Source organism: Callionymus lyra, chromosome 19 (genome assembly GCF_982586985.1).
Source record: "Callionymus lyra chromosome 19, fCalLyr1.hap1.1, whole genome shotgun sequence".
Taxonomy (NCBI): domain Eukaryota; kingdom Metazoa; phylum Chordata; class Actinopteri; order Syngnathiformes; family Callionymidae; genus Callionymus; species Callionymus lyra.
This window is the reverse complement of record NC_141836.1, coordinates 18,085,572-18,112,619: the sequence shown is the minus strand read 5'-3', so window position 1 is coordinate 18,112,619 and position 27,048 is coordinate 18,085,572. Positions and strand designations below refer to the sequence as shown.

Sequence of the window (27,048 nt, the reverse complement as noted above, 5' to 3'; positions counted from 1 at the left end):
AAGTGCTGGAATGACTCCACCCCAACAGACAGGAACACGTATGCGCACACACACACACACTCACACCCCGCAGAGATGCTGCTGAGATCCTGGTTGAAACATAACCAGAATTCTGTGTCTGCCGGTGTGTGTGTGTCTATACACGTGTGTGCTTTGGGAGTTTTATTAGTAACAGGAGAATATTGCTGGCGCTCGGGGATGGAGAGAGCAGGTAGAGAGTGGAGGAGATACAGATAGCTGGAACAAACGTGGAGATAATTGACTCTACAGCAGCAGTCGACACCTATTTCCCCAAAAAGGCATCATTTTAGGATTGGAAACGGCTCAGAGGAAAACTGGGACCGTTTTTTTAACACCTGTACAGAAACACTTATCCTCTTGATGTGATGCCAGCACAAATTTCACATTTTGCTCCATGGATTCATTTGAAGTGAATCTACCACGTGAATTTTCAAAGGGTTTGTTGGCGATCTGACCCCTGGATTCCTGAACTAGCTTTTGAATGGAATATCTCATTGTGATAGAGCAAAGAAAACTATCTTTTTTTTACCCCAATACCACCATATTATTTATTAGTGGTGTGTGTGCACAATGTAACATTACATTGCGATACTGAAGGAACATCAATATGTATGGACCATCGCCCGAGAATTTTCAGACCACATGAGTCGACTGTATCCTCTAATCCTCAGTCATCACCGGGATCTATTGGGATCTCTCAGCCAGAAAGTAATTATTTGTAAATAAAATACATGTATTACTATATTTTACTCACACTTAATAAAATAAATAAAAACCACAAAAGAAAAGTCTAAAAAATGGGATAAAAATATTTTTCAACTTTAAGTTTACTTTAGTGAAAATGATTTACCAAAAAATCTTTGCATTGATATTTTCTCACACCTCTATTATTAAAAAAAACAAAAAACAATATCACTTATATCATTGTGAATGCCATTGATAGCAAGGAGATCTATGGGTCAGATGGCGGCAGTACTTTTTTGCAGCACACTCACATTAATGCCAACGTAATATCTCTGAATCAAGTTGACCTAGTGGCCTAAAAACTAATGTGTTTGTGGTATCCCTTGTGTTGTCTCTGGGTCAAGATGAAGTACCTCCCCAGCATATGTATTTCTGGAAGCCAGGGAGGTCGTTCACTTGTACCCAGAGGCAATGCAAGGGAGACCACAAACACATATGTTTTTCAGGCCTTCGGGTCACTTTGACCCAGAGACAACGCAGGAGTTGAACATTTGAGAACGGGGACCTACGCTTGAGCTCTCTCCACACAGAAAGTGAATAATATTGTTATGATTCATAGAACATTCATTAGAGACTTGAAGAGTAGAGACTTGAATCCCAGCTAGATCGGGCGAGAGGCTCGGGACACCTTGAACAAGTCACCAGCTTGTTTTATGGCATTCAGACACAAACAACCACAGACACCTAAGGTTAGAGTTTCCATCGACCTCTAAACCTTTCTTGACCTTTGGTAAAAAGGTTATTAGAGATTTTGCGTCACAAAAGTCTAGTCCAAATTCAAGGTGCCCTGATTTGTACTTTAAAATGTTTTTGTATGAGAAAAATTAAGGAATACTTAGAGTAAGGAGTGTTTCGGTTTAATTTCACTTTCCAGGAAAGACGGAAATGTCCCCGAGCATCTGTTTGCATTGATGTCTCTTTAACGCAGCCTAGATTAAAAAGCAATCTGATCCCGAGTGTCGGCTGCAGAGTTGGTCTTGCTGGAGATGAAAGAGAAACAAAGGCTTGTGTGAAGCCTCCAAGTGAACGTTTCCGATGTGTGTTTTCTCTGTGTTTGGGAAGTGCAGCGTGGCGCGATGGAGACGATGAAGCGGCGAGAGATGATATCTCTCCGTCCCACATAAACTTTGTTGGACCAGAAGAGATGTGGGAAAGCCTGTGTTTGTTTGTATTTACCCTCGGAGCGTGCAATGTTCCTGATGGAGCCGCAGATAAACGGAGAGCCCGGGCCGAGGGAAAGAGAGAAACATAAAGCTAAGCAAATAATCTCACAGCAAAAAGAAAACAATATTAAATATACAGTGATTTATCTATGAGCATCAGCATAAACACGGGTCTGAAACATGTGGAGGGGAGATCAATCTTACGGCTTCTTTGCTTTGATTTAACGCCATATGGTAATTGCAGAGCTTGGGAAACGCTGATGATTTACATATTTAAGTTGTGACAGATATCTTTTGGGTAATATTCGATATCTGCTTACTGTGACCTTTGCCCTGACCAAACTAAAAGCCCGTATGTCACAATGAACATAATTCACAATCATAAAATGAAGCTCTACAATAGCTCGCCTTAAAATTACAATACTTTTTATGACCTGCAAAATGTTTTTGGTAAGAAAGATTTGTAAAGCATTACAAACACATTCACAAGACATTATATTGCATTTATAAGACTTACTAGAAGTAGTTTCGATTTAATTAATAATAATTAAGTTAATTATCATGTTTGTCAACTTATTTCAAGCTTTATGAAGTATTAGAATTGGTGGATGTTAAGAGCTTTAAGTTGTTAGTAAGTGTATATTTTTTGTAATAACATGGTAGTTACATATACTGTATGAGCTAATTTAGATGTCTTTTAAGGATTCAAAATACATTATTTTTAATAACATGGCAGTAACAAATACTGTATTCAGTTCATTTACATGTCTTTTCAGGATGTAGTATAAATTATTTTAATTACCATGGTAGTAACAAATACTGTATTCAGCAAATATAAACGTCTTTTCCGGATGTAGTATATATTATTTTAATTAAAATGGTAGTAACAAATACTGTATTCAGCTAATTTAACATGGTAGTAACAAATACTGTATTCAGCTAATTTAAACGTCTTTACAGGATGTAGTTTTTATTATTTGTAATAACATGGTAATTATAAATACTGTATTAGCTAATTTAAACGTCTTTTCTGGGATGTTGTATATAGTATTTGCATAACATAATAACAAATACTGTACTGTTGATTTTTAAGACTGTAATATTATTATTTTTAATCACATTACAAAACTTTATTCAGTTGATTTGAACATCTTTTCGGAATAAAATATGCTATTTGTAATAACATTGTAATTGAAACTGCTGTATTGTTAGTTTGAACATTGTTTCGGAATGCTATTTAAAGTTTTTGTAATAATATTTTAATACTGTAGTTTGCTTATTTCTCTTTATTTCTTTTCCAAATGTCATAGAATGTTATTCCTGAAAATATTGTCATTAAAAATATCTTGATTTGAACACCTTTTGAGAATGTTTTGTTTTATGTAGTTACATTGTAATTACAACTTCAATACATCTCCTATATCGTCTCATAAATGCATTATAATGTCTTATGAAGGCGCGAATTACTTAAATCTATCAATCTTTTTTATATTGACACATGTTGTATCATTCATTGAGAAATTGAATTAAACACTTGCACTCTATTTGAAACATACTACATTTAGGTAATTTAAATATATCACATGGTGGATCTGGCATGAAGAAATGAATGAAGTTAAAATAAGAATAAATACTTTGGGTGCCAATTCAATGTGTGACTCTCCAGACTTCTCTTGTTCACATTCATCATTCACATTTTAGGGGATCTTGACGTGGAAAAAATGCTTTCGTAAAATATCCCTCATGAGACCAGAGGAGGAGCTTCACACATACTATTTCAGTTTGACACCTGAATCCCCAAATGTTCACCGTTCACATGAATCATCTGCAGCACTGAGATGCTGCAATACAAAGGCACTATAAAATGAATGAAAATAGGCAAATATCTTTGTTTATCTTTTAGCGTAGCAATGATGGAGACTTCATCTTTGTTCCCATGTATCTCCACACATACACATGCCTTCCGTGTCCTGGCCATGACTGTTTTAATGTGAGCCATTTGTGCTCATTTTGCAAGAGGAAATGGGATGTTGGATGCGCCTTTGCCAGCACACTGAAAATAAAGAGCTAAATACCAAAAACAAACCCTGGATCCATTTGGCAGAGCGGCACAGGGAGGTGTTCTGCTCTTTATCGGCCACATGGGAATCCCCTGGTATGAAGGTGAACAGTGTACGAACACTTCCACTACACAGTGTCCAGGCATGGATGCACACGATGTCAAGAAAAACACCTGACACTCATGACGACACCCACAGGAGCAACACAACTGCACAAATCCCATCACTTCATTTATCAAAAACCTGGACACAAACCTTTTCAGCGTCGAATAAGTCGACTACTATTCCCATCTGAGCCATTACGCTGCTTCTTACTTCTGGTGTACGGAGTGGATTTCTCCTGGATTAAATATCTGTCTCTTCCACTTACACTTGTTTGTGAGATTCACTGAGAGAGGGCAGGCTTCCTCTGTCGGAGCGTAATTATACAGAGAGTGTGTCGGAGGACAAAAAGAAACAGTAGAATCAGGAGAAGAAGAATATATACTTCTGGAAATCATCTTTGAATTATGTGTTCACAACAGGGGAAACTCCAAGGCAGCCATGAAAGGTAAGAAGATGACAAAGATTGACAGTCACAAGTAAGATGCACAGACACAGACACACACACACATATATATATTCCAACCTGTGATAAGGTGTGTGGATGTACATCAATCTGCTTCTGGATATTGGGAGACCTGATTTGCCTTTAGAACAAAAAGAGAATAATGTGGTTAAAAGCAGTTATAATGGAGACATTTGGTAGGTTTTTTTCTGACGTGAAAGATGATAGTGAAAATACAACGATAAAGAAATGTAATGTTTTTTCAGATGCCGGGTTGATGAAAGCACAACACTTCACACACAACACAAAAGTTATTTACTGTGTAGGCCAACATGTTTAACACACGGCAACACGAAGGGAAAAGCCCCTAATGCTGCCCAAAATATAACTGCCAGAACGCAACTCAGTCTGTAACATTTGACAAAGTTTAGCCCCAAAATATTACTGACCAAAATGCAACTCAGTCCGTAACATTTGACAAAATATGGCCCCAAAATATTACTGGCAGATCACAACAGAATCTGTTACAATTGATAAGATATAGCCACAAAATATTACTGGCAGAATGTCACTCAGTATTATTTTGAGGCTACATTTTGTCAATTATAAGAAACTGAGAACAAGCAAACCAGTTTGTTGTTCTGACAAAATTGTGTCTTGAAATAATACTGCCAGAAAACCACTCAGTCTGTTACAATTGACAAAATGTAACCTAAAATAATACTGACGGATCAAAACTGACAATAGAACACAGGTGACCTTGGGAAAGTTTGGCCAATTCCTTGTCTCAGAATTCAATTATATAATTTAAATGTATATTCTATTGAAACATTTCTTTTTCATGAAGATCTTGACTTATGGGGTCTTGGTTGCAGATGTTTGTTGACCCCTTTCAATGTCCACCATCTTAACGTCATCAAACAATTGATCAAAAAAAAAGAAAAGAAAAGTTCATCCACAATAAAAACCAAAGGTAAATTCTCTTGGCAACATGAAAGCACGAAACAAGACAAGACTTGACAGATAAAGGTGAGGCGGCGGTTCATAAATCCTTCATGGAGAAAACACAAACATATGCAGGCACAGATGCAAGTAACTGCAAAGAACTAGAAATGAAAATGAAGAAAGAAAAGAAACATGAAAGCAGATTAAATATTTGTGCGTTAAATGTATATATGTAATGATCACAAATGAGAAGTGGTTACTTATATACACACATATAGATATGTGGGTGCCAGACATGACATATGCTTTTCCCATGACACACACACACACACAAACACACACACAGCTGCATAAATGTGCCACATTATTATTCCACATCGGCACTGGCGTGTTTACTCGGGGTCAAAGCTACAAGCAGGCCTCACATATGGATAAATATTTGCCGTCGCTGCTATTAGAAAGTTTGTGTGCGTCTGATTTTGAGTGATGGGGAGCAAACCTAAAAATACATTACACATTTCAACTTGTGTCTGAGAGTTAATGTTGTGTATTTGTGGTAAGAGCATGTTCAGTGTTGGCTGATTTTTAAGTGAATATATACCGGTCCTCGAAAGTGAAGTAGACTCATCTGATTTTATTTTATTTTTTAATCTTATTATCTTGTGAATATGATGTTTTTTTTCCATGTGTCATACACATTCACAAACTAAAAGTACTTATAAACATGTTTTTAAGTGTCAATGAATCAAAACTATCTACATCCAGGTACTTCATCTCTATTATTGAGGGTTTGTCTTAATCTGAGATTAAGGTCTTCCGTTTCAATTCCTTAGTGCAGCCTTTTTTTTGTTTTATTGTATTCAAGCAAATGACAAATGTAGGGCAGCTAAACTGACACCATTTTTTTTTCTCTTCCGCTCACTTCCTACACCTGGAGCCTTCAACACATCCGCCTTCCAATACAAGCAGCTCAGTTTTATTCCTGGCTGTAAAAACCCAGCTGTGTTTTTACCTTGTGGATCTTTCCTTCTGCCTGTTTTTCAAGAATTACATTTTGGCAGCAGCGGTTCACTCCAAAAGGACTTGGCTAATGTAACAGATGGTTGCAAGTTTAAGTGCCATGCGGATCTTAATTGAGGCCTGGGAGACGGGTTAAGTGCAAGACCACTGTCTGGAGTCGGAAACTCATCGTGGTAGTTTGATCGACAACTAGGTTTTACAGTTGAATTTCATACTTGTTTTTATTAATTTAATATACAGTACTGGTTATCAAAATTTGCTCTCCTCTCTCATTGATATTATGGCAATGAGGCCGTTAAAGGTTTTTAAATCACAAAAGATGAAAACTGGAGTCCCAAATCCATGCGACTCCCATTGCATAATTTCTGAGGTACACTCAGGATGCCTCCCGATAATCCCCGTCTCATCCTCATTTTATTAAATAGCAGAAAAACTCACCAACTGTTCCGAGTAACCGCACGAATGGGGGCAGAAGTGATCTCAATTGGATTTACTTTCAAAGGTCGACCCCACAGGAGGACCAGACAACGTCTGAGAAGGTTCATTCAAGGATAAGAGTGAACGGTCGGACGTGCATCTATGATGGAAACTTGAGAAGATAGAAAAATAATACTCTTGATCTAACAACAACATATTTTTGTGCATTCTAGTGACCTTATATTACCTTAAAATATTCAGTTTAGGCCCATCTGGAAAATCTTCTCAGTATAATTTAGAAGCCTTCTGTTGCTACTTACACTATAGACCCAACTTTACTTTCTGGATTAGAATCGATTGAAACCAAAATCTGTTGTAAATCTACATCTTTTGTGCACAGGCTGACAAAGAATAAACAACAGAAAAAGAACCATGAGGTTCAATTACCAACATCCTTGTTTGCCTTCTTCCTAAATTATAAAGGTTTTAAAGTTTAGGCCAACTTTCCCTTCACATTTGTTATAGTTGCGCAATTACACAGACATTAAATCGTGAACGCTAATGTCGGCAATGCGAGACCGACGGTCAAGGATTACGGCTGGAAAAATTATGTAACATCATATTTATATCATCATTGAATTAAAGGCCAAGAAAAAAAACCATCAACTATAAAAAGCAATAAAACAAAAAGCAAAAACCATTTAACTCACTTCAGATAACTTTTCAATGTAAAAACAAACAAAAAAACATAATCAATCAACTTAAATGACAGAAGGCAAAACCATTTGTAACCCATTGATAAAACTTTAGCATGTAGTAACCCTAAAACAATGCACTAACAATAACAAAAGTTATATTAATACTGTCACATGAAAGTTGAATTATTAAAATGATTGTATGTAGTTTTATAAAAACCTTCCGAAATCCACCAAAAGTCAAATGAACAATATCATGTCCAAAAATATTAGCATCTTTGCTAACAGCTGAAATTGCAAAAACCTTCCTGGTGGACGTATTGAATTGTCATAGAGCCAAGAAAATAGTAGCGTCTCGTGAGATTGTTTACATATCAAGCCTCCGCTCCGACTTTTCATCCTGGCAGACTGATAATCACCTACATGCATGAAGTTACTTTTTGTTTAGTTTGCGGTAGCAAAACGACCACTCCGTGCCAAACGTAAAATATTTGGACAAAAATCCCATTTGTCTCATTTAGCAGAAACGTCAATATTCGTCACATTCTTCGCTTCCATGTGTGTCATATTGTGTATTTGCTCGGTTTCATGCTCTCTCTCTGTAGTCAGAGTCCATTCGCTACGAAGATTTAAACTGCCTGGACATCTGCAAATATGAAAACAAAAGCATCTCACTATTAATAAACATCTTTCACAGAGAGATATTATATACAAAGGTTTGGACGCTGGTGTGTGCATTACTAAGCGCGAGTAAACCTTCAGAAGATTGATGCTTTTCAACATCTGGACTTTAATTGTGGCCATAAGAGTTTATGAATATTTTTCTAGCTTTTATTTCCTACCAGCTATACCATTTTTTCGACCAATTCCCTAAATTCGACGTGTGTTTTCTCAAAACACAGTGAAATGCTGACACACTTATAGCGCAAACACTCCCAGCTGAGCTGTGGAAACAACCCCCCCTTAAATTCCACACCGGCTCAGGAATATAGAAGGAATAGAAGGATGATTTAGTATGCAAAGTGGAGCCTCCATATGGCTGCGAAAACTATCAGAGCATCAACAAGTTTACAAAAAGGATGTGCAAGAAGGAATTGAAAGTCATTGTTGATAGTTGTAAAATATAACGAATTAAAGCAAAATGTTGTGAACATTTTTTTAATTTTTTTATTTGCTTAGCATGACTATATGATCTTAACACAATAAAGAAATATTTATGCTACTTATGGAATGATCTTCCTCTCCCTCTGCGTTTGGTGGAGTCTACTGACTCCTTCATGAAGCATCTTAAGACGTTCTTATTTGTGCAGGCTTTTCTCTGATTATCTTGGGGTGGCTATGTTTGTCACTGTGTTGTCTTGGGCTTTTAAAGTGTTTAAAATCGTATGTATTTTTAACTGTGTATTGTTTGTTATGGTCTGCGTAAGCACTTGGGATATTAACCCGGAGTACTTCCTGTCTGTATCGCTTGTTATTATTTAAACTTCTGCTACAAAAAAGCTTTAAAATATAGACTTTTTTACAGAGCAATTCCTCTTGTCAAGGCTTCAATACAAGATGGACGTTACAGACGAGCAATATGGATATATTTGGATGTTCTTAAGTTTGTCTTATTGGAGGAAGATGAAGATAAAGACAACTGAGCTCCAGTCGCTACAATAAAATGAACAAACATTTTTGTCTATTACTCTTAAAAGGAAAATAAGTGAAGTTGGAGTTTTGGGTGAATTATCACTTTAACCACGTTGTATAGCACTAGATATTAAGAAAACAAAAGATATGACGTTGAAGACGAACTTTCTTCTACTTGACGACTATTACCCAAACTCTTTTGGAAGGGGGGGCCTCATTTGATCACATGACGTCATACCAATAATATACTTCTGATATACCTTTAATCAGAGCAACACAAAGCGTGAATCTCATTCAGTATGAATTAACATCTTCAGTTAGTGGGTTGTTTTTTTTAAAAGGTGCATTTTAAATCATCAGGTTAAATAAGTTGCAGGTTTGGATTCCTGGACCGCAAGGAATCTACTTAAGGGCCACAATTGGCCCCCAATCCATGATTTGGACATGAATGACGGAGATGATCGACATCAACCAGCTCATCGTTGGAGAGTTTCCATCGCATGTCCGGTTGAGAGGAGACCGCTAAGTTGGCCATGAAACCGATGGAGAGATTACATCTCCATTCTGGCTTGGGAATGCCTCCAAGACAGACTTGGCTAGAAGAGCTGGGAAAAGTAAGACTGCGCTTCCCAGGTTCAATTGTTATCCCAGCGGCATGGCGAGGGATACGCAGTAAAAAAGATACTGCTGAGTCTAATGAGTGATAAAATGTGGTTTCCCTTCCTCAGATGGCTTTCCAGGACTCCAGGAGGTTTTTGTTTAATAGTAGATGACTTAATTACCAGCCAGGATGACCTGCAAACTTTTTATGTAATCTCGAAAATGTGTAGGAAAGTTGGCCGTAAAGCGAAAGATCTCACGTATCACTTCAAGCATCAAATCTCATCGCAAATTACGAGAATGGTTTTTAAATCTGGAGGCTTTCTGTTAACTGTATTTCCAATTTCAGGTCAATGGAAGTGCACCTAGGAACGGTGAAAAAGGTCACCGACCACTGGATGGAAAAAATTATGTAACATCAGATTTCTATCCTCATTGAATCAAAGAAAACAATGACCCTGCCACATCTTTCTGGAGCTGTTCTCAAGCTTTTCCTTCTAGCGGTTATTGCACAATCCAGAAAAACAACCCAATAAATTAAATGACATTTTAAATATAAGCTTGTCGGTGAGGGCAGTGATTAAAAAACCCACAGTGGCGTTGCTTTACTTGTTTGAAACAAGGAAGTGAAGGCAAATTCGAAATCTTGTTCTGATGACTTGCGCGATAATGACACGCTGCTATATTTCCAGACATAAACTTTATGCGTTTTTATTTGTTTATGTTTTACAGACAGAGTTTTCTTGGCTCACTTCTCGTTTCAACAAGCTAGATAAACTTTATATTCTGTGATTATCATTCATTCTCCCGACCGCGTGTCGGAGGTGGAATGTTAGGGAGGTGTTGTGAAGATTTGGCCCACACATCGGTGCCATAAATCACTCAAACCTTGAACCTACCGTGATCTATCTTCTTAAGGAAGTCAGGTTATTTGATAGAATTGTTATTGTTCCAAAATCCAATGATGGAAATTTGGTTCAGAAATAATTGATATTTTTCCTTATTTATTATTTCAGTTTGCATTGATCCATTTATTTCTGTATTTTTCATGTTTTTACTTTTTATTTTTGACACTTAAGCATCAAGCTTTGCTTTGACTGATAATTATATTTTGACGATTTTGGTGACTCATCTTGTCATTTTTCTAGAATATTTTCTTTTCAATTCAATTTAGAACTTCAAACCGTAACAATTATCTCAAACCCTTACAGTTGAAATAAGAGACAGGAAAGACACGTCCTAGCGAATAACAATGAGCTACAGTGACATGGAAATTAGTTCTTGTAAAAGTTGAGTCTGGTTTTGCTTCAGGTTTCTGCCTGAGACGGTGGGAGATGAGAGATAATAAAAGGAATGAGAGATGTGGAGAGAAGTAAGAAGAGAATTTTTTGTCTAAAATAAAATAGTCTTGTTGGTGATTCACAGTGTAACTGACCTGGCATCAAAACTCACGAGGCAAAACCTCCAAAATAATACCTAAAACGGTCCCTCAAAAGTCTGTAGCAATTGACGTATAGAAAATACAAAAAAGTATAGTTTGTAAACAACATTTTTTCTTTACGTTAAACACCATTTTGGACACCGTTTTAGCAACGATTCACAAGAATCAGTCACTGGTATTAGATAAATTCTAAACAATACTCTCTAGTTAAGATATATTATATTAAGAGTGTCTCAAACTATTGTGAAGTTAACAGTTTTGTGTTAAGGAATTAGCATCAACACTTTTTCAACCAATTTTAAAAAGTGTATTTTACATTGTCTGGTTGAATCATGTGTTGGACATGCCTGCACCATATTGACCAACAAGAGAAACATTTTCTAGTTCCAAAAAACTATTCATTTCCAGATGTTTTTGATTCAATTTACCCTCCTTAGTGGTCAAAAGGCCATTTGATTGTTTTCCTAAGTAACTATTTAACAGACACTTGTTGACTGACGAAGCACTTGCCGTGTTATCTGATCACTATAGTTTGAAAATGTGTTTCAAGTCAAGGTTTGTTTTGGACATTTCTATCTACCAAAGGCATCTTTAACGTCTTGTGCTCTTTGCTCGTATGGCTATGAATTTGCTCTCTGTGTTCGGAGTGGCAGTCGACCGCGGCCGATTCTCCATTGATAACCCGCCTGCTGACCCGCACGTGACCTCTGACCCACAGGTAGTGACCAGAGGAAAGGGGTCAAACTGATAGGAGTGACTGCTTGACACTAATGAGAAGGCAGGCGCAGATAAGATGAATTGAAGACAGAAAATGAATTGCTGAAAGAATGACGGAGAGGAGCATTTACGTCGGCTAAAGGTAAAAAATGTGTGAACTATAAAGCAGGGAAGATAAGCCAAGAAAGAAGGTGTTTTTTAATGAGTCATATATTTTTCTTAATTCAAAATTTTTAATGCATTTAACATATAATAAAATATAATTTTTAGTCCAAAAAAAATACAAAAACTCATAAACTCCCGACTTGACACTGATAACACACTGTACTTGCTCACTAGAAACCCTAAATCTTTAGCATTGTTTGACCAGGAAACACTGTAAGATTGTTTTTTCAAATTAGATGAAAATGTGTTGCACATGTCAAACTTCACGTCGTTGTTTTAGAACTCTGACTGTATATTAAAATGCAATAACGAAGGAGACTAATTTGATAGTTTCCACTCTAGTGTGGAGAGTCTGTAAACTTTTGGGAAAATTGCTGGATCCAGGACATGCTCCTCATTCATTCAAACCCTTCCATTGAGAACATAGATTTCACACATCCGATGGTGCCAAGATTTACTTCTGAGATGTTTACACGCTTTTAAATTCATGACGCTCCGTCTTAAACATCCGGAGAGAATATATACGACAACAATTTATTATGTTCTTGTGTCATTCATGCTTGACGTTACTCTTCATACCTTTTTATTCATGAAAATATAAAAATACATCTGGCATTAACAACCGCCGATGTGCCCATGCCATACCATAAATCATGATGATAATTGAGCAGCACTGGGCCGGTAATAAATGGAGCAGTATAAACAGCCAGTGTCTGGCTCGCTAACTCCACCTCCTGCTGACATGTCTCTGGCTGGTTGCCTGGCAATCCCAAACTCAAACAGTCACACGCTCACTTCCTGTGCAGCGTGAATGAAGCACATGCAGAGAGTGAATGAGATGCACCACACAGATGAGATGAGGGGGACGGGGACCACTCACGATGGCAACATGCTGTCATTTTCATCCAACCACTTCTTTTTTTTGGGTTATTTTTTACTGTTTACAGTTGTAGACATTTACAGCCCACGCGGGGTTTTCAAATGGGGGCACCTTGGGACTAATATTCAAAGCCCAAAGACCCCTAAAATTACAAATTATTCCTTGGAAAGAAACAGTCACAGCATGATGCATGAGCCGACGGTGAAAAGTGAAGTTAACAAACAGACACACTTTAGAGTCTACTCACCCTGGTCTGCAAACGTGGTTACACAAACACAAACGGTAACACATTAGAGTAAACAAGTGAAAAAGTTCCACACACTTTACTGCTGTGTAAGTCCAGCAGGAATGGATATATATATATATATATATGTATGGAAGTGGTTTCAAGTGCTAGGAGGACAACGTAGATGGATGTATATCTAGTATGAACAAATGGAGCACTTATGGCCGAATCAAGATATTACGAAGAAAGTCGGCGGCTCTTGAGGGTCGCCCCGGCCGGGTGTCTGATGATGGATGAGAATGCCACCGCAATGTTATCACTGAACTCACCTTTCAAGATCAACAATCTTCTTCTCTTTGCAGTGTCTCTCCTTCTCGGCGTCTCTCAGCGCAGCCATTAGTCGCTCCACCTCGGCCTGCGACTTCCCAGATTCCTCCCGATAGCGAGCCACTTCCTGCTCCAGGAGCCGGAGACGGTCCGTGATGTCGGTGCTTTTAGGCGACGCCGCGTCCTTGTTCGGGGCCTTGGAGACAATCTTAAAAAATTTGTATTTATTTAATTCAGGTTTAACATATATAATTTCACAAATTTCAGATCTAACCCCTGATATAACGTTTTTTAAATATATATATTTAAATCATGTTTTTTACGCCATTTGTAAAAAAGCAAAAAAAAAATTTTTAAGAATATTTTGTTATACTTATGTCAAAGCTAGTTAAAATCTAAGATCTAGTTCTAACTTCCAAGGCTTATACACCAGGCTCACATTTATTCACATGAATTAACACAATTCATTGAATATTGTTGGGACCATAAATGGCCAAATATTTTGTATTTAACTAATTCAAGTTTAACACGCATATCATTTCAATAACTTCAGATCTCACCCTATATATAAAGTATTGTTAAAATATAGGATAAGGTGATGACAATGACAAATGGAAATTCATCATAACAGTTTTTATGAATTTTATTTGAATATACATTTATTTTTTTAATTCTGCAGTTTATTGTAAAAAGGGTAGAAATAATGATGAAACTTGTGTATGTTAATGTTGTTTATTCCTTTATTTTCTTTAATTACAACGTAGAAGATAATTTCCCCAACTTCAACTCATCGACAATATATATTTGCATTTTCTGTCATAAAACCCGTTTTTCGGTATAAATCTGGATAAAAATGTTATTCTAATTATCTCTTGTTCCATCTGGTGGTTGAGTGGGATGATTAATGATTAATGATAAAAACATAAAACGTTTTATTTTTTTGGAAATCGATAGATGCATCCAGTTCTACAATGTTAAAAGCATTATAACCGGTCATGATTATAGAACGTCGAAATATGTATTATCATGGGAGTCAATGGAACCAAAAGAAAAAACTGCAGGGGAAAGAAAACTAAATGAAAAAGGAAAACTTTAGAGTCTTGACTTCCTCAAGGGTTAAAGGAGCCAAACACAAGCAGAGGCTGACAGGGAAAAAAACTTACCGTAAGGGTCAGTGGAAGATCAGCCTTGACCGGAATCTAAAGTGATTGTAAAAGGGAGAAATTAGATTTTGATTTCACAATAAATAAAAGTAAAATAGGGGATATGTGGGGACACATGGAAATGTAGCAATAAAACCAGAACCTGAATGTGTGACTCGGGTCTCAATATCCCTGAAGCATGACCAATATGTTCCCGCATCCGCTCTCATCCCTTTACAACCCTCTGGTCCCGCTTCTTCCTTTTTTCTGTGGTTATAATCTATCATTACGTCCTCTGGGAACATTTCAAGAGTTCTGGAGTTCCGTCGTTATCCTTACAGTATTACTTTGCTCGAAGTTATGGCTAGAATTACAAAATAAAATTGAAGATTAAAAGGGGAAAAAAAACAGTTTTAAACTGCATTGATTGATTCTTCTCAGAACAACATCCCACAGGAGGTTCACATATTTTTCACTCAAGACTGTAGTTTCAGTTTTCAGACGGCTGTGTTTGTGACTTGCTTAAAATTGTTGAGACAACTGAGGTCACTTGTTTAAACATCATCGAGTGCACATGCACAAACTGAGCAATTGATTATCGTGTAGCTTTTCAGCTACTTGGACTTTATACAACTAACTTTATATCTAATCTGATGACCTATGATTTCGACTACAGCAGTTATCAGCCTTTATTTTTTTTTTAAAAGCCATTGTTCACCTTATCTTGACGCGTTCACATCATTCCAAGCCAACACATAATAATTTAGGCTTAAATTCATGTTTAGATTATCTGTTATGACGCCAACACCGTCCATCTCAAACATCCTTCCACACATTTCCTAACCCACTCACAAAAACTCTAAAAATTCAATAAAATTGCCAAACATAAAGTAGTTAAAGATTACCATCCGGATCTACAAAGAGTTTGTGGTGTGAAGTCAATCGAGCGAATGGATAAAATAAATGTAGCTTAATCCCAAATTGATGGATAAGAGAATCTTGTTAGAGGTTGACGCTCTATGAGTATTTTTCTTGTCACTGTGTGATTGTAAGTACATTAAAAGATACCATTGAGCTTAAAAGATAAAGTGTAGAAAAGTTAGATATGAATTTGACCTCAGGCTTTCAACAACCTACTCGTTACAAAACCCCTTTTTCATTTTGAATTCACTTTTATGCAACCCCGTTTGGCTAGCTGGGGCAATAACAGTGACAGATCCGTGTCACCCTTGAACCTGAGACAACAGCAGTGGTTACCTTTCAGGTCCAGGCTTCAAACATTATTCCGAGTGTTAATAACATGTACCGAACTCGAGCAATGCATCAAACCTGTCAGCCGTCGTATGTCACCCAAGTGCAAGGAGATGGTCAGGGAAGGCCGTTAACCAGGAATAGAAGAGAATGAGAAAGAACATGTGACAGTTGCCCCCTTCAAAAATACCAAAGTGCCTGGGAAAAAACCCTAAAAGGCAACAGAGGTGGAGTTCAGGCTTGCTGATTTAAGACCACCTGCTTCAGAGAGGTCAGTGTCTGTATTCCTTTATCGTTTCTTCCCCCCTTTGAAGCGCCAGTGTTTGGTTCCAGAAGTTGGTTATTAACCCTGAGATCAACAAATACAGTTTTATGGGAAGAGGCTGAGGATGCTGCGATGCCGACAGGAATCTGAGGTCAAGATAAAACGCTCGACCGAGGCAATAATGTGCACATCTGCTCCCTAACAAGGTTTACATGAGATACTGTTTAGACTGGGGAGGACTTTTAATGTAACTTACTGTTGGTTATTACTTCCACCAAAGAGACTATTTGACCCTCACGTCTTTTTGGTGAGCAAACTAACCCAACAACAGATTTCTTCAAAGGGATTTTTCAGGAATGTTGATAATTTGTTGCAAATGATTCATGCGTTCAATCTGGATTTGGGAAGGTTTTTAAGGTTCTGTTTCTGACTTGTGTGGCTTTAGACAACTGCTTTTAAAACACTAAACGAGGTTCAGATGATAAAAAAATATAAATACAATCAATTCCCTGAAATAAGTCTGCTTTAATGTCAATAATAAGAAGATCGATGAATAACATTATCATTGTGTCATCCAGTTTCTTATCAGTTACCATCTTAGGAAATATGAGCAACATTGCTGGTCTCCCATTACATTTATTATTAAATCCATTTAATCATTGGATTAGACAAGCAAACAAAACCTGATGACATCTAAATCCTCAATCTCATCCTCATCTGTTGCAACACAATCCACCGTCCTCCTTAATTCTACTTGTTGCAGCAGGTCAAGAATTTGGGAAACTCCATTGACACAAAGGGTTGCATCTGACATAGACATTGACCTTTTAGGAGAGCCATGATCCTTCAATGGAATCCATCCACTTGATTTTAAAAGTATTTTTAAGAAAATATTCCAAGTCGTTTAAATATCCATCATCTTTGCCTTTAATCTGACGGAAGAGAAAAATCCCCATTGCATTCTGTTTAATGTAGTGTTTTAATGTATTCGACACTTTATCCCTTTTCTTATGCAATTTATACAACGTGGCAAAGGAATCATTAAAAAAAAAAATCTAAATTTAATTAATGTTGGGTTGATTTTATCCATCTAAAATGCGTTTCAGTTTTTTTTACGATCACATTTTCCTCCAAGGAAACAATAGACTGAGTCTTGACGTATCATGTTGTCTTTTTGGTCAACTTTAATAAAAATGATAAGCCTTTGAACTAGCAAAAATTAGTTAAACATAAACTTTAAATGGGATCATCATGTTGTTGAGATTCCGGTCAAGGATTCCTGCTGACTCAGCGTTATGCTGAGATGTATTTTTCATGCATTAAAACCTTTGTTTTTGTTTGCCGGTCATGACACTTTTATTTGAGCTTCTTTTTATCTGGAGCCTGCTCCGTGGAAATAATGCAGACAATAAATCGGTCTGCGGTGCAAAAGGACTTCTGCCTTGGAAGACTCAAACAAATAGGTTTTATTGGTCTGGCACATAAAAGAGTAAAGTATTTTATAATCTTTACACTGAAAAATGCATCTTTTAAAATCATGCTCATGTTTCTCCAGCGTTCAATCAGAACTATTGTTTTGCAGAGGCATTTAAACCAACATCACTCACATGAAATCTCAAACCCTCATCTGTCATTCTGATAATCAGTAAGTTTACATAACAGGTATGACTGCTTTATACTGCACAGCGTTGTCTAATTATGGCAACACTCCTGTCGCTGTGTGTGTAAGCCTGCTACAAAGATTCATTGAGCCCGGCGCCCTTTCATGTGGTGCCGCTTCAACGTTCAACAAAATATAATTTCACAGGAATGAGATGTGTGTATGCTTTTTACGTGTATAAAAGAAAACATTCTCATAAATTCTGGCAGGATGAGAGTCTGTTCTGGCTTGTAAGCCTGGGAGACAGAAAGAGGGAAAAGAAAATAGAGCAAGGCCTCTCTTTTGGCACCCGTACAGGGATAGAGGGATATTTTACCTCAATAAATCACTCTTTAAATTCATCCCTTTATCCTATGGGACAAAGAGTAGGCAGGTCTTTGACTGTGGAATTATGGAATTTCTTGTGGATGCTAGCAGGTAGGTAAGAGGCTGGAATTACTCGAGGTTGATGCTGTGGTGGATCAGTGCAGAGAAGTCATTGAAAATATTCAAAGAGGTGTTTGTGCAGAAGTATACTATGCAAGTAAGATGTACTATAAGGCGCACCTTAAAGCATTTCATTTTCAAAAAATATGACTTTCTTGCCAAAATTATTTGTCAAAAATTACGGTCGGACAGTAATGTCCACTGTTGTTGTGGTAAGGACTAGAATAAGACGTTATAATGAGTGTTCCTGACTTCATTTAACAACTCAGAGTTTGTTCCTGCCGTGCAGATCACCATCAAAACACACAACACAACACACAACACACTGGCTCCAGAAGCTCAACTTTGACCTCGCCACTCTCACGATACAAACCGTTACTATAACAACACGCTTAGCACAAACACGCTTGCAATCATTCCAAGTGGATTAAGTCAATAACTCCCGTAGATATTGGTGTCAACAGGGTGTTCAAAGATAAACTGTGAGCTGCGCTTGAGACGTGGAAACAGCACCGGGTGATTATCCCACTCTCCAACATTTTAACTCGATTTGTGGAAGAGGAAAGAATCAACAAATGAGTGTATTGTCTTCTAATTTACGTTATATAACATTTTGGGAGTTTTTTGATCACGCCAACGTTTTTTGTTTTTGTTTTTCACGTGTTACAACTGAACAGGTATGAAAGCATTTTTTTATGAATTATTCTGCTTTTTATATTTTGCTTAATGGACCTTATAATCCAGGGCGCCCCCATATGCAAGAACCCATATACATCCAAACTAGCTGGAAAAGGACGAACCTCTCCTTCAAGCCTCGGGTGAGTCGGTGTGGGGCTTGCAGGTTGCAATATTCTTGGAGGCTGGATGGCGAATAGTTTGTCCCTCAGCTCCTGGTTCTCCTTCCGGAGTCTCTCCATCTCCTCGTGCTGAAACTTTTCCTCCCTTTCTTTCTGTTCTCGTAGGTTTTCAATCACACGCTCCTGTTGAGGGAAAATAAATTGGTCAGAGACACAGAAAATCGTCTCTGGCCCGACTGACGAGTCCTTCGTCGGGTCTCGACCCTAGCTGTGGTCTTTCGGCTTTGAACATGGAAAATCGACCGAGTGACATTATAGAGAAACCACCAGCCATATTGCGGAGAAGCAGAAGTCATAATAGCAAACGTTAGACAGACACCATCGTGGCTTTGTTGGATTGGAGGAACACATAATTGTGGACTACTGAACTCTCTATGATCTGACTGTGTATGTCAAACTCCGTGAGTAACGTTGGTGCATATATTCGGTTTGAGAAGACCGCTGGGCTTACTGGCGTTACCTAGCATGGGGCCACATGTTGGACACAGCTATACAACAACATGTCTACACAATTAACCGTCTATAGCTGGATGTCTAAGCGGTAGAGTTTTAGTTTGAGACTTGTCTTGGTCTCAGACCACAAATGTGTGGTTTCGGTCTCGTTTGAGACTTGACAGTCAAGTCATTTTCTCGGTGGTCATTATTTCTAAATCAAAGTAGATTAGAGTTCATGTCGATATGGTGACCTATGAAGAAGCCAATGTTTAAGTTAAGATAAGGTTCAGAGATTATTGCTATTATTTATTCCACTGTTGAAACATATGACAAGCATTGAGAGCCCTTCTTACAGTCCACTCCACAGAGGTATATTAATGACGTAAAAGTCAACGCATGTGATGCTAATGTTCTTCAAATAAATTTATTGTGTAAATCTTGTGTGTACGATTGTTGTGTGCCTTGGTCTCATGCTCTCCTGTGTCTTGGCCAAGACGATCTTGAAAAGAAGGCAATAGCAGTCTTGTAAATACTCATTTCAGCATTAAGTATTTCTATAGAAAGACATTTTTGTATTACCAAACAAAGTTTAAAATAGAGGTGATCCCGTTTTTCCATGTACAATAGAACATTTCTTGCAGGCCAATTTAAAATCCGCTGGTGGGCTGAATTTGGCCCAAGGGACAAAAGTTTGTCACCCTGAATTAAGAATTCTAAACTGTCACAAATTCATGCGTGCATAGAGTATCGCAACATTAAAAAAAATCTTAATAAAGCAGAACAGAAGGAACAATTTTTAGCAAAACCTTGAAACAAAAAAAAAAAGGTCAGAGCCAGAGCTTGTCTAATATCGTCTGAGAGATGCTTCCAAGTTTGTGTTGCATGAATGTTCTTACACTTGGGACCACCAGTAAGCTCACCACAGATGTTGTGAGGGTCCTAGAAGGTTCATATGGCACAAGTGTACTTGGGCTCGAAGCCACAGATTGATTTGTAGACAAAGAGCACGGTTTTTTAAACTCTCTGAGTGGCCGCCAGAATCATGTTTTTTAAGAAATTGTGTCATTGCCGTGCACTTTCCAGATGTCGTCAAGATCTTGGCATACCTTCCTGAATAACTACGAGGTGTCACAGACCTTTAGAGAAATAAAACATTACTATCATTATTGGAAATTTCAGGGCTGTTTCTGACTGATTGCAAGTTTGCAGAGATTGCCAGGAGAAAAAGTTATAAATGTCCGTCATAAATATTGCCATGATAAATAATAGCAGGTCAGGGAAAGATAGATGGAGCAGAATGAGGATGGAGGGAGACAGATTTATAGTAAATGGATCGGACAGAATTATAGATCACATTCAGACTGCTCTGTAAGGCCATTAAACTAAACCTGGATGCTTATGGAGTACCTCTCTCAGGGCTTCTCCTCTTTCTCACAAATGACTTTTTTTCAATCGGTAAAGTTGCGGCTCAGCTAAAAGGATAACATGGCTGCACAGGTCCGAGGAGCAGGGCTTGTGTCGAGGTGAATATGTGCGTGTTTATGTGCGGAATCAGGGTTCTATCAAAGTGTTTATTCAGGTGTTTATTCTGGCAAATGGCACGACTCGTGAATGTAGCTTTACAATGTGGCATCACCGCATGATTGGCAGTTTTAAACCTCCGGGTAATTGGACAAATACACCCACTAACTGGCCCTGGCACAGTTCAGCGGAGAGCAAGCAGAGGGACACAGTGGAAAGAGCAAGACACCAGAGCTCAGGTCGAACAGGTTTCTGGTGTTTCCCCAACATTATGAGTATCCCTGCGATGTTTGGCTGAAGGAGTCCAGAGTGTGATAATAAAACCTGAAGCGTGGTGCACAAGTAAACACCACACGAGCACACACGCACACAACATCTGAGACAAAAACACACACATAGTTGAGGCTCAACACGGGCAGTCTGCCCTGGCCTGTTAATTAGAACCATAGGACTGTGGCCAGCGACTGGCTCCAAGAGCAGGTTTGTGACAGGGTGTGTGATTAGCAACACACACACACACTCTTGTAAACACATTACACACACCCTGTGTTGACCACAAAGTCTGAAGAGCTCGCCAACATTCTCCTCATCACTGCTAAATTATATGTAGGCTGTGTCAGAAGTGGTTTTTGGGTAAACAGATGGGCCGAACACAGAAAAAGGATATACAGTTTATTGTGCCATTATGCCATCCATTCCAAGTCTGTCTGCACTAGTAACAGTCAGCTTTGATGACAGAATGTTTTGAAAATACTTTTATTAAAAATGTGTTTTGATGCTCTCCGTCGGCCTAAAAAAAAATTGCAAATAGTGGATCAAAAGTAAGAGATGATGCGAAAAAAATATTTCATTAAACAAGTATTTTGGGAATATGATGAATTAGATTTCATTAAATGGAACACATCAACAGTTTTCTACACTAACACGGAAACAAAACATTAAAATAAATACTCTAGGGGGGTTCACAGTCAGTGACTTCCCCATCCAAGATCAGCTGTTGACCAGATAAGGCCCAATGAAGGTCCAGTAATGGAAAGTAGATATTGCACTTTGTGCGTCTTCATCTGTATCTAATTCTTTAATAAATCCCACATTTTCCAAAGGAATTTTCCTAAGGAATCACTGAAGTTATCTGTAATCTAATACAGGTTAGTACCCACAAACTTCTTCCTTTTCTAAAACAACACAGTAGGTTGATTGTAAACAACAAAACACCATAACTAACATGTATAAGATTTTGCATTGAAGTGTTTTGGAGTTTCGATAAGATAACACAACCAACAAAAGTCCAAGGAAGTTACCTTTTCAGTGCCCCTTATCTAACTCGCTTCAAAACTGTGTCCCCACTATATTTTTCTAAGCATTTGAAAAAGTTATTTTACTCTTATGGATGATATTTCCCTCACATAGGATACTGTTCTTTGCTCCATTCAGGCCCTTTCTACACATTACCAAATAATTTTCAGTAGTTAAATGCATATGATAACTACAAGCCTGGGACCAAGCTGAACAGCAACACCCATGACAACAACTGGATACCCCCAGATGTTTTGAATGGAAGCTTATATCCTGACCTGCCCACCGCAGATAGAATGTAAACCAGCTTCCATCACTGCTACACACAGATCAAGCAAACAATGGAACTCATTTTTAAGCTTCTCACAAAAACTTTTTCTTTTTTTTTACTCCAATACCAACAAATGTGTGCTGGCAAAATGCTTGAAACATGAAACAAGGCCGAGTAAGATGGAGTGACTCTGAAATGAATCCAGTCAGTTCAAAGTAACAGTGTATAAACTGGGTTTTGACATCACGAAACGGCACCATATACAACAAATCTTTCCAGTAAGAAGTCTGTCAGGAAAACTGGACAACATGCACGACCCAATTCATAAACGGTGGGTTTGTATAAGAGAGGAAACAATTATTTAAAGGAAGAATATGTATAAAACTTGACTTAATGGCAAAGCAAAGATAATGCATCACATTTGCCAGAATCAAGATTTTCACTGGACTCTCTTTAATGTCCTCAGACCCTGACCTACAAATGGTTAAATCTATCATATTTTAAGACATGGGTGTCTATATAGACTTTATCCAAGGCAAACACTCCAGTAAGTTTTGAGAAATCACATGTCCAACTGTCTCCTCGTTATCTATGTCTGATTTTCCACTCGTTTGATCCATGTTTGAATGTATGTCCTTTTTCTTGCTCTGTTTTCTATCTCCTTTCAAATGTCTTGCAGAAGTTACTATTTTTCATCTTGGATTCCTCCCCAACATTCCTTGACCTTTTCTCTTTGCATATTCTGGGACCACCTCTTCAATCAGCTCTTCTTTGTTTCCGTTTATCCATCCCTCCTCGTTTCCAAACTTTTATCCTTCTTGTTCAATGCATCATTTCCTCCCCATGCGAGGCTAGAGACAGGAACTAATCCTCTCTCTGCGTTCACCTCGGACCTCCCTTCTCCGAGGAACCTCGAGATTCATCTGGTGTGGTCCAAGGTCTATAAAATCATGACAGTGAGTCATAGGAAGCTGTGCAACTTTATTAAACCTTAGCCCATTTACCTGCTTCCTGATAAAACAGTGTGCCTCAATGGTTAAATATTTCCAGACCATTAACAACCAAGTGGTGGGACTTTTCTTCTTCTTTGGGAAAATAAAAGAGCAACCTCTTCAATTCAGCGCAGACTTGTCTTTTATCATGATCTTGCAAAAGGTTGTGTTAAGAAATGGACGTACAAAGTTTAAGAAGAAGTAGACAACCATTCATTTTTAATGGATTGAGTGAATGAGGAATGAAGGTGTTGGAGACTGGAATCTCCAAAGACAAGGAAGTGGATTGTTCAGTGATCCGTTACCTTTTCGGACAGTGCTTCCTCCAGTGTTGTGAGGGCCGTGTCGGTGTTGCTGGAGTCCGTTTGTAGACCCTGGACCCTCTCCCTTAAGCCGGCCACTTGTTTGTCCTTATCCTTCAACTGCTCCAACAAGTTATCTATCTGGAAGGACAGAGACAACAAACAAATTCAAGATACAATGGGTATTCAGAAAAAAAAACATACCAACTCTGTGGAAGAAAATAGTTGTAGATGTAAATACCAGAGCCGTCTTACAAAACCACCACCCAAAATCATCCTATTAACAGCTGATTCATCAAAAAGACGAATCCAGACATTGACTGCTGAGCTTCCAGTTAGATTCCCAATTTCCTGTCTTCCATTGTGGGCTGCCACCTCAAAGCGGAGCTACGCAGAAAAACCTCGCTGAGAGAGAGACAGTGAATAGCTGCATCCATAAAGAGAAAGACCAAAACCCCGCGGCACTGCCAAGACATTTTCAGAACCGGTTCAGCATTGTACAAAGAATAAATTCAACTTTGAATTGAAGGACTCTGCATCTGCCTCACTGTGGCTAACCTCATGTCGCTGAAGTGGTGGTGTAATAGCCAGTTGTGGTGTTCAACAGCCTTTATCTGATGAACAACCACAAAACATAACACACACACAGAATCACAAAATGCTCCGAGCAGTCCCAAACAAAACACTAGCAGATGCAGCAGGATAGTGCGTTGAAAAGACTCCAGACATCTAAAAATCTGTTTTCAAAGGAACGCAACATCTGGTAAAATGACAGTAACTGGCTCAAGGGCTGTGACAATTGCCCCACACACAATTTCATACAAAAATGTGAACTATAAACAAAAACAAATTTACTTAATAATGCAGTCTAAAAGTGTACGAAAACCTATGTTTGAAGTCAGAACAGCATACATTTGGACATTTCTTTACTTGTGGTCACTGCGGCAAATTATTCAATGGATTTTAAACCCTATCGTTACTTTTGAAAAACTCATTCCCTGCCAAAGTATTTAAATTATTAAATTATCAAATTCAAAAGAGAACTATCGGCCACAGTGAAACCCCTCTTTTTTTTTTTAATGGCGACAAGGACCAGAAGTCCACCAGAGAGAATTAGCAACATTCCAGTCATGGGTACATACACAGATTATCGCAGGATCTGCCGCCATTCTACAAATGAATCCAATTAGATAGCAGACTTTGGTGTTGGCTACTCTCTGGAGGGAAGGAACAAGAGCTTTAGGAGGACATCGTGTATCCAGCATTAGAGGGAAAGTGGTGGAAGAGCCTGGACCCTTCGGCAGATCTTGATATGTTAATGGCGGTCGTTACACATCCAAGCAAGAGACTCTACAAGGCCAGTCAACAAGTGATAAGGACAATAAAGTCCTTCAGGGAACGATGGGAAAGCTTAGGAACACTATTGTTCAAAGAGAGTAGAAGGAAAACAAGATTAGGATGTTTGTTGAACGATTTTTGGGTGGGCGCCGACTGCACAAGGAAATGTAAAGTTGATTTAGTACAAATTGGTATAACCAATTTAATTAACTAATGGGCCAATTTACTTATGTAAACCTTAAAAAAATAATACAATTCTAATTTTATGGTATATTATTTCATGGTATATACATTATCAACTTCAAAAATATAAACCAAAACATGTAAATATGATCTATTATCTAAATCTATTATTTTAATCTTTTTTCTTTGATTTTCTGGAAGTCCTGTGTTGTTCTCCATGATGTCTTGACCTTTTTAGTATCTATTTTATTGAGTATTGTTTTTATTGTTTAAGTGCTTTGTGACCCTGGTCTGGAAAAGCGCTCTATAAATATAAATTACTTACTTACTTACTTTTTTTGTCATGTGAATAGATTAGTGCTAAAGTAAACTTTACTTTTAGAGTTGATTAAGGGATGTATAAAGTCTTTACGCTAACTTTTATTAATTACTAACTACTTTGACACATTGCTAATCATTATCAAATGTAAGTGTTTATTGTCAAACACATTGATTTAAGTGAAAAATAGGGAAAAAACAAGTCATGCCAGCCAAGAAGCACTGACAACTTCTCCAACAACTACTTCAAAGCTATATCCTAGTCACACTGAATATATAGCCACTGGCGTTGGATAAATTATTATATTTTCAGCAGCTTTTTATTATCTTTCTTTCTTCAGTAGCAATTGTTGACTTGTTTTATATTATCCAGATAAACACAAGGAAAGTATTGGACTTCTGTATGAATCATGGAAGTCAACGATATGGTTAAGTTGGCGAGGAATTCCGTCCACAGAGGAGCGTCTTTTGTGGACAGCTGTCTGCTTTCCTGGGAGAGGGGGCCTCCTTTTCAGTAGCTAGCTTGTTATGAAGGGAACAACAGTCATTCATTTTATCTCACAGCGGATGAGGCTCCTCCATCTATACTCCAACCACAGCCAACACACACTGAGGCTTTATCATGAGACCATTGAGCATGTATCATCCCACATCAAACCCAACACGCCTCCTGCTGCTGCGGACCACCAACATTTGACGCTCGCCATAAAATAACGGGTTGGCTAACGCCACGTGAATCGTCATGTATCCTCTTGAAAGTGATTATGTCAGTCACGTATGACTCCTTTTACAATCTCAACATTCTGACCGTGATAGCTTTTATCAATGGGCTGATACCAGTAGACCCGGTTACCTCTGAAAGTGCGAGTGTTTATGCGCCGTTACCTCTCACTGACCTCAGCGTTGTACGTGTTATCATGGGAGCTAAAAAGGAGCTGACAAATGACCGTGTAAGGCTGAGACGTCTGAAAACATGTTGGATTAATGATAATAACAAAGGGAACAAATGACCAGATCAAATCTAAACCATCTCACCTGGAGTTGACTCAAAAGGCAAAAACCCAGTTGCTAAACTTCTGTAACGTTTTCAACAGTACGAGGAGAACCCTTTCAGATTGCTGAGTTATCATGTATGAAATAGAAACAGTTGAAACAAAAAAAAACTAAACATAAAGCTGATGTATTTGGCAG

At 38.0% G+C, this 27,048-nt stretch overlaps 1 protein-coding gene across 4 annotated transcripts in view; it reads right to left on the bottom strand.

Moving 5' to 3' along the window:
* Window positions 1-27,048, bottom strand: part of LOC148059805 (ERC protein 2) — a 155,205-nt gene that overhangs the window by 88,062 nt on the left and 40,095 nt on the right. For all 4 annotated transcript variants that reach the window (XR_015709376.1, XM_087781052.1, XM_087781050.1 and 1 more), the window contains exons 8-12: window positions 24,022-24,159; window positions 19,145-19,324; window positions 14,764-14,799; window positions 13,603-13,796; window positions 4,617-4,677 (exon numbers count right to left, since the gene is read on the bottom strand). Coding sequence is in view for 3 of the 4 variants with exons in the window: in XM_087781052.1 (XP_087637178.1) it covers window positions 4,617-4,677; window positions 13,603-13,796; window positions 14,764-14,799; window positions 19,145-19,324; window positions 24,022-24,159 (609 nt within the window). In the remaining variant the exon portion in view is untranslated. The remainder of the gene's footprint in view (window positions 1-4,616; window positions 4,678-13,602; window positions 13,797-14,763; window positions 14,800-19,144; window positions 19,325-24,021; window positions 24,160-27,048) is intronic.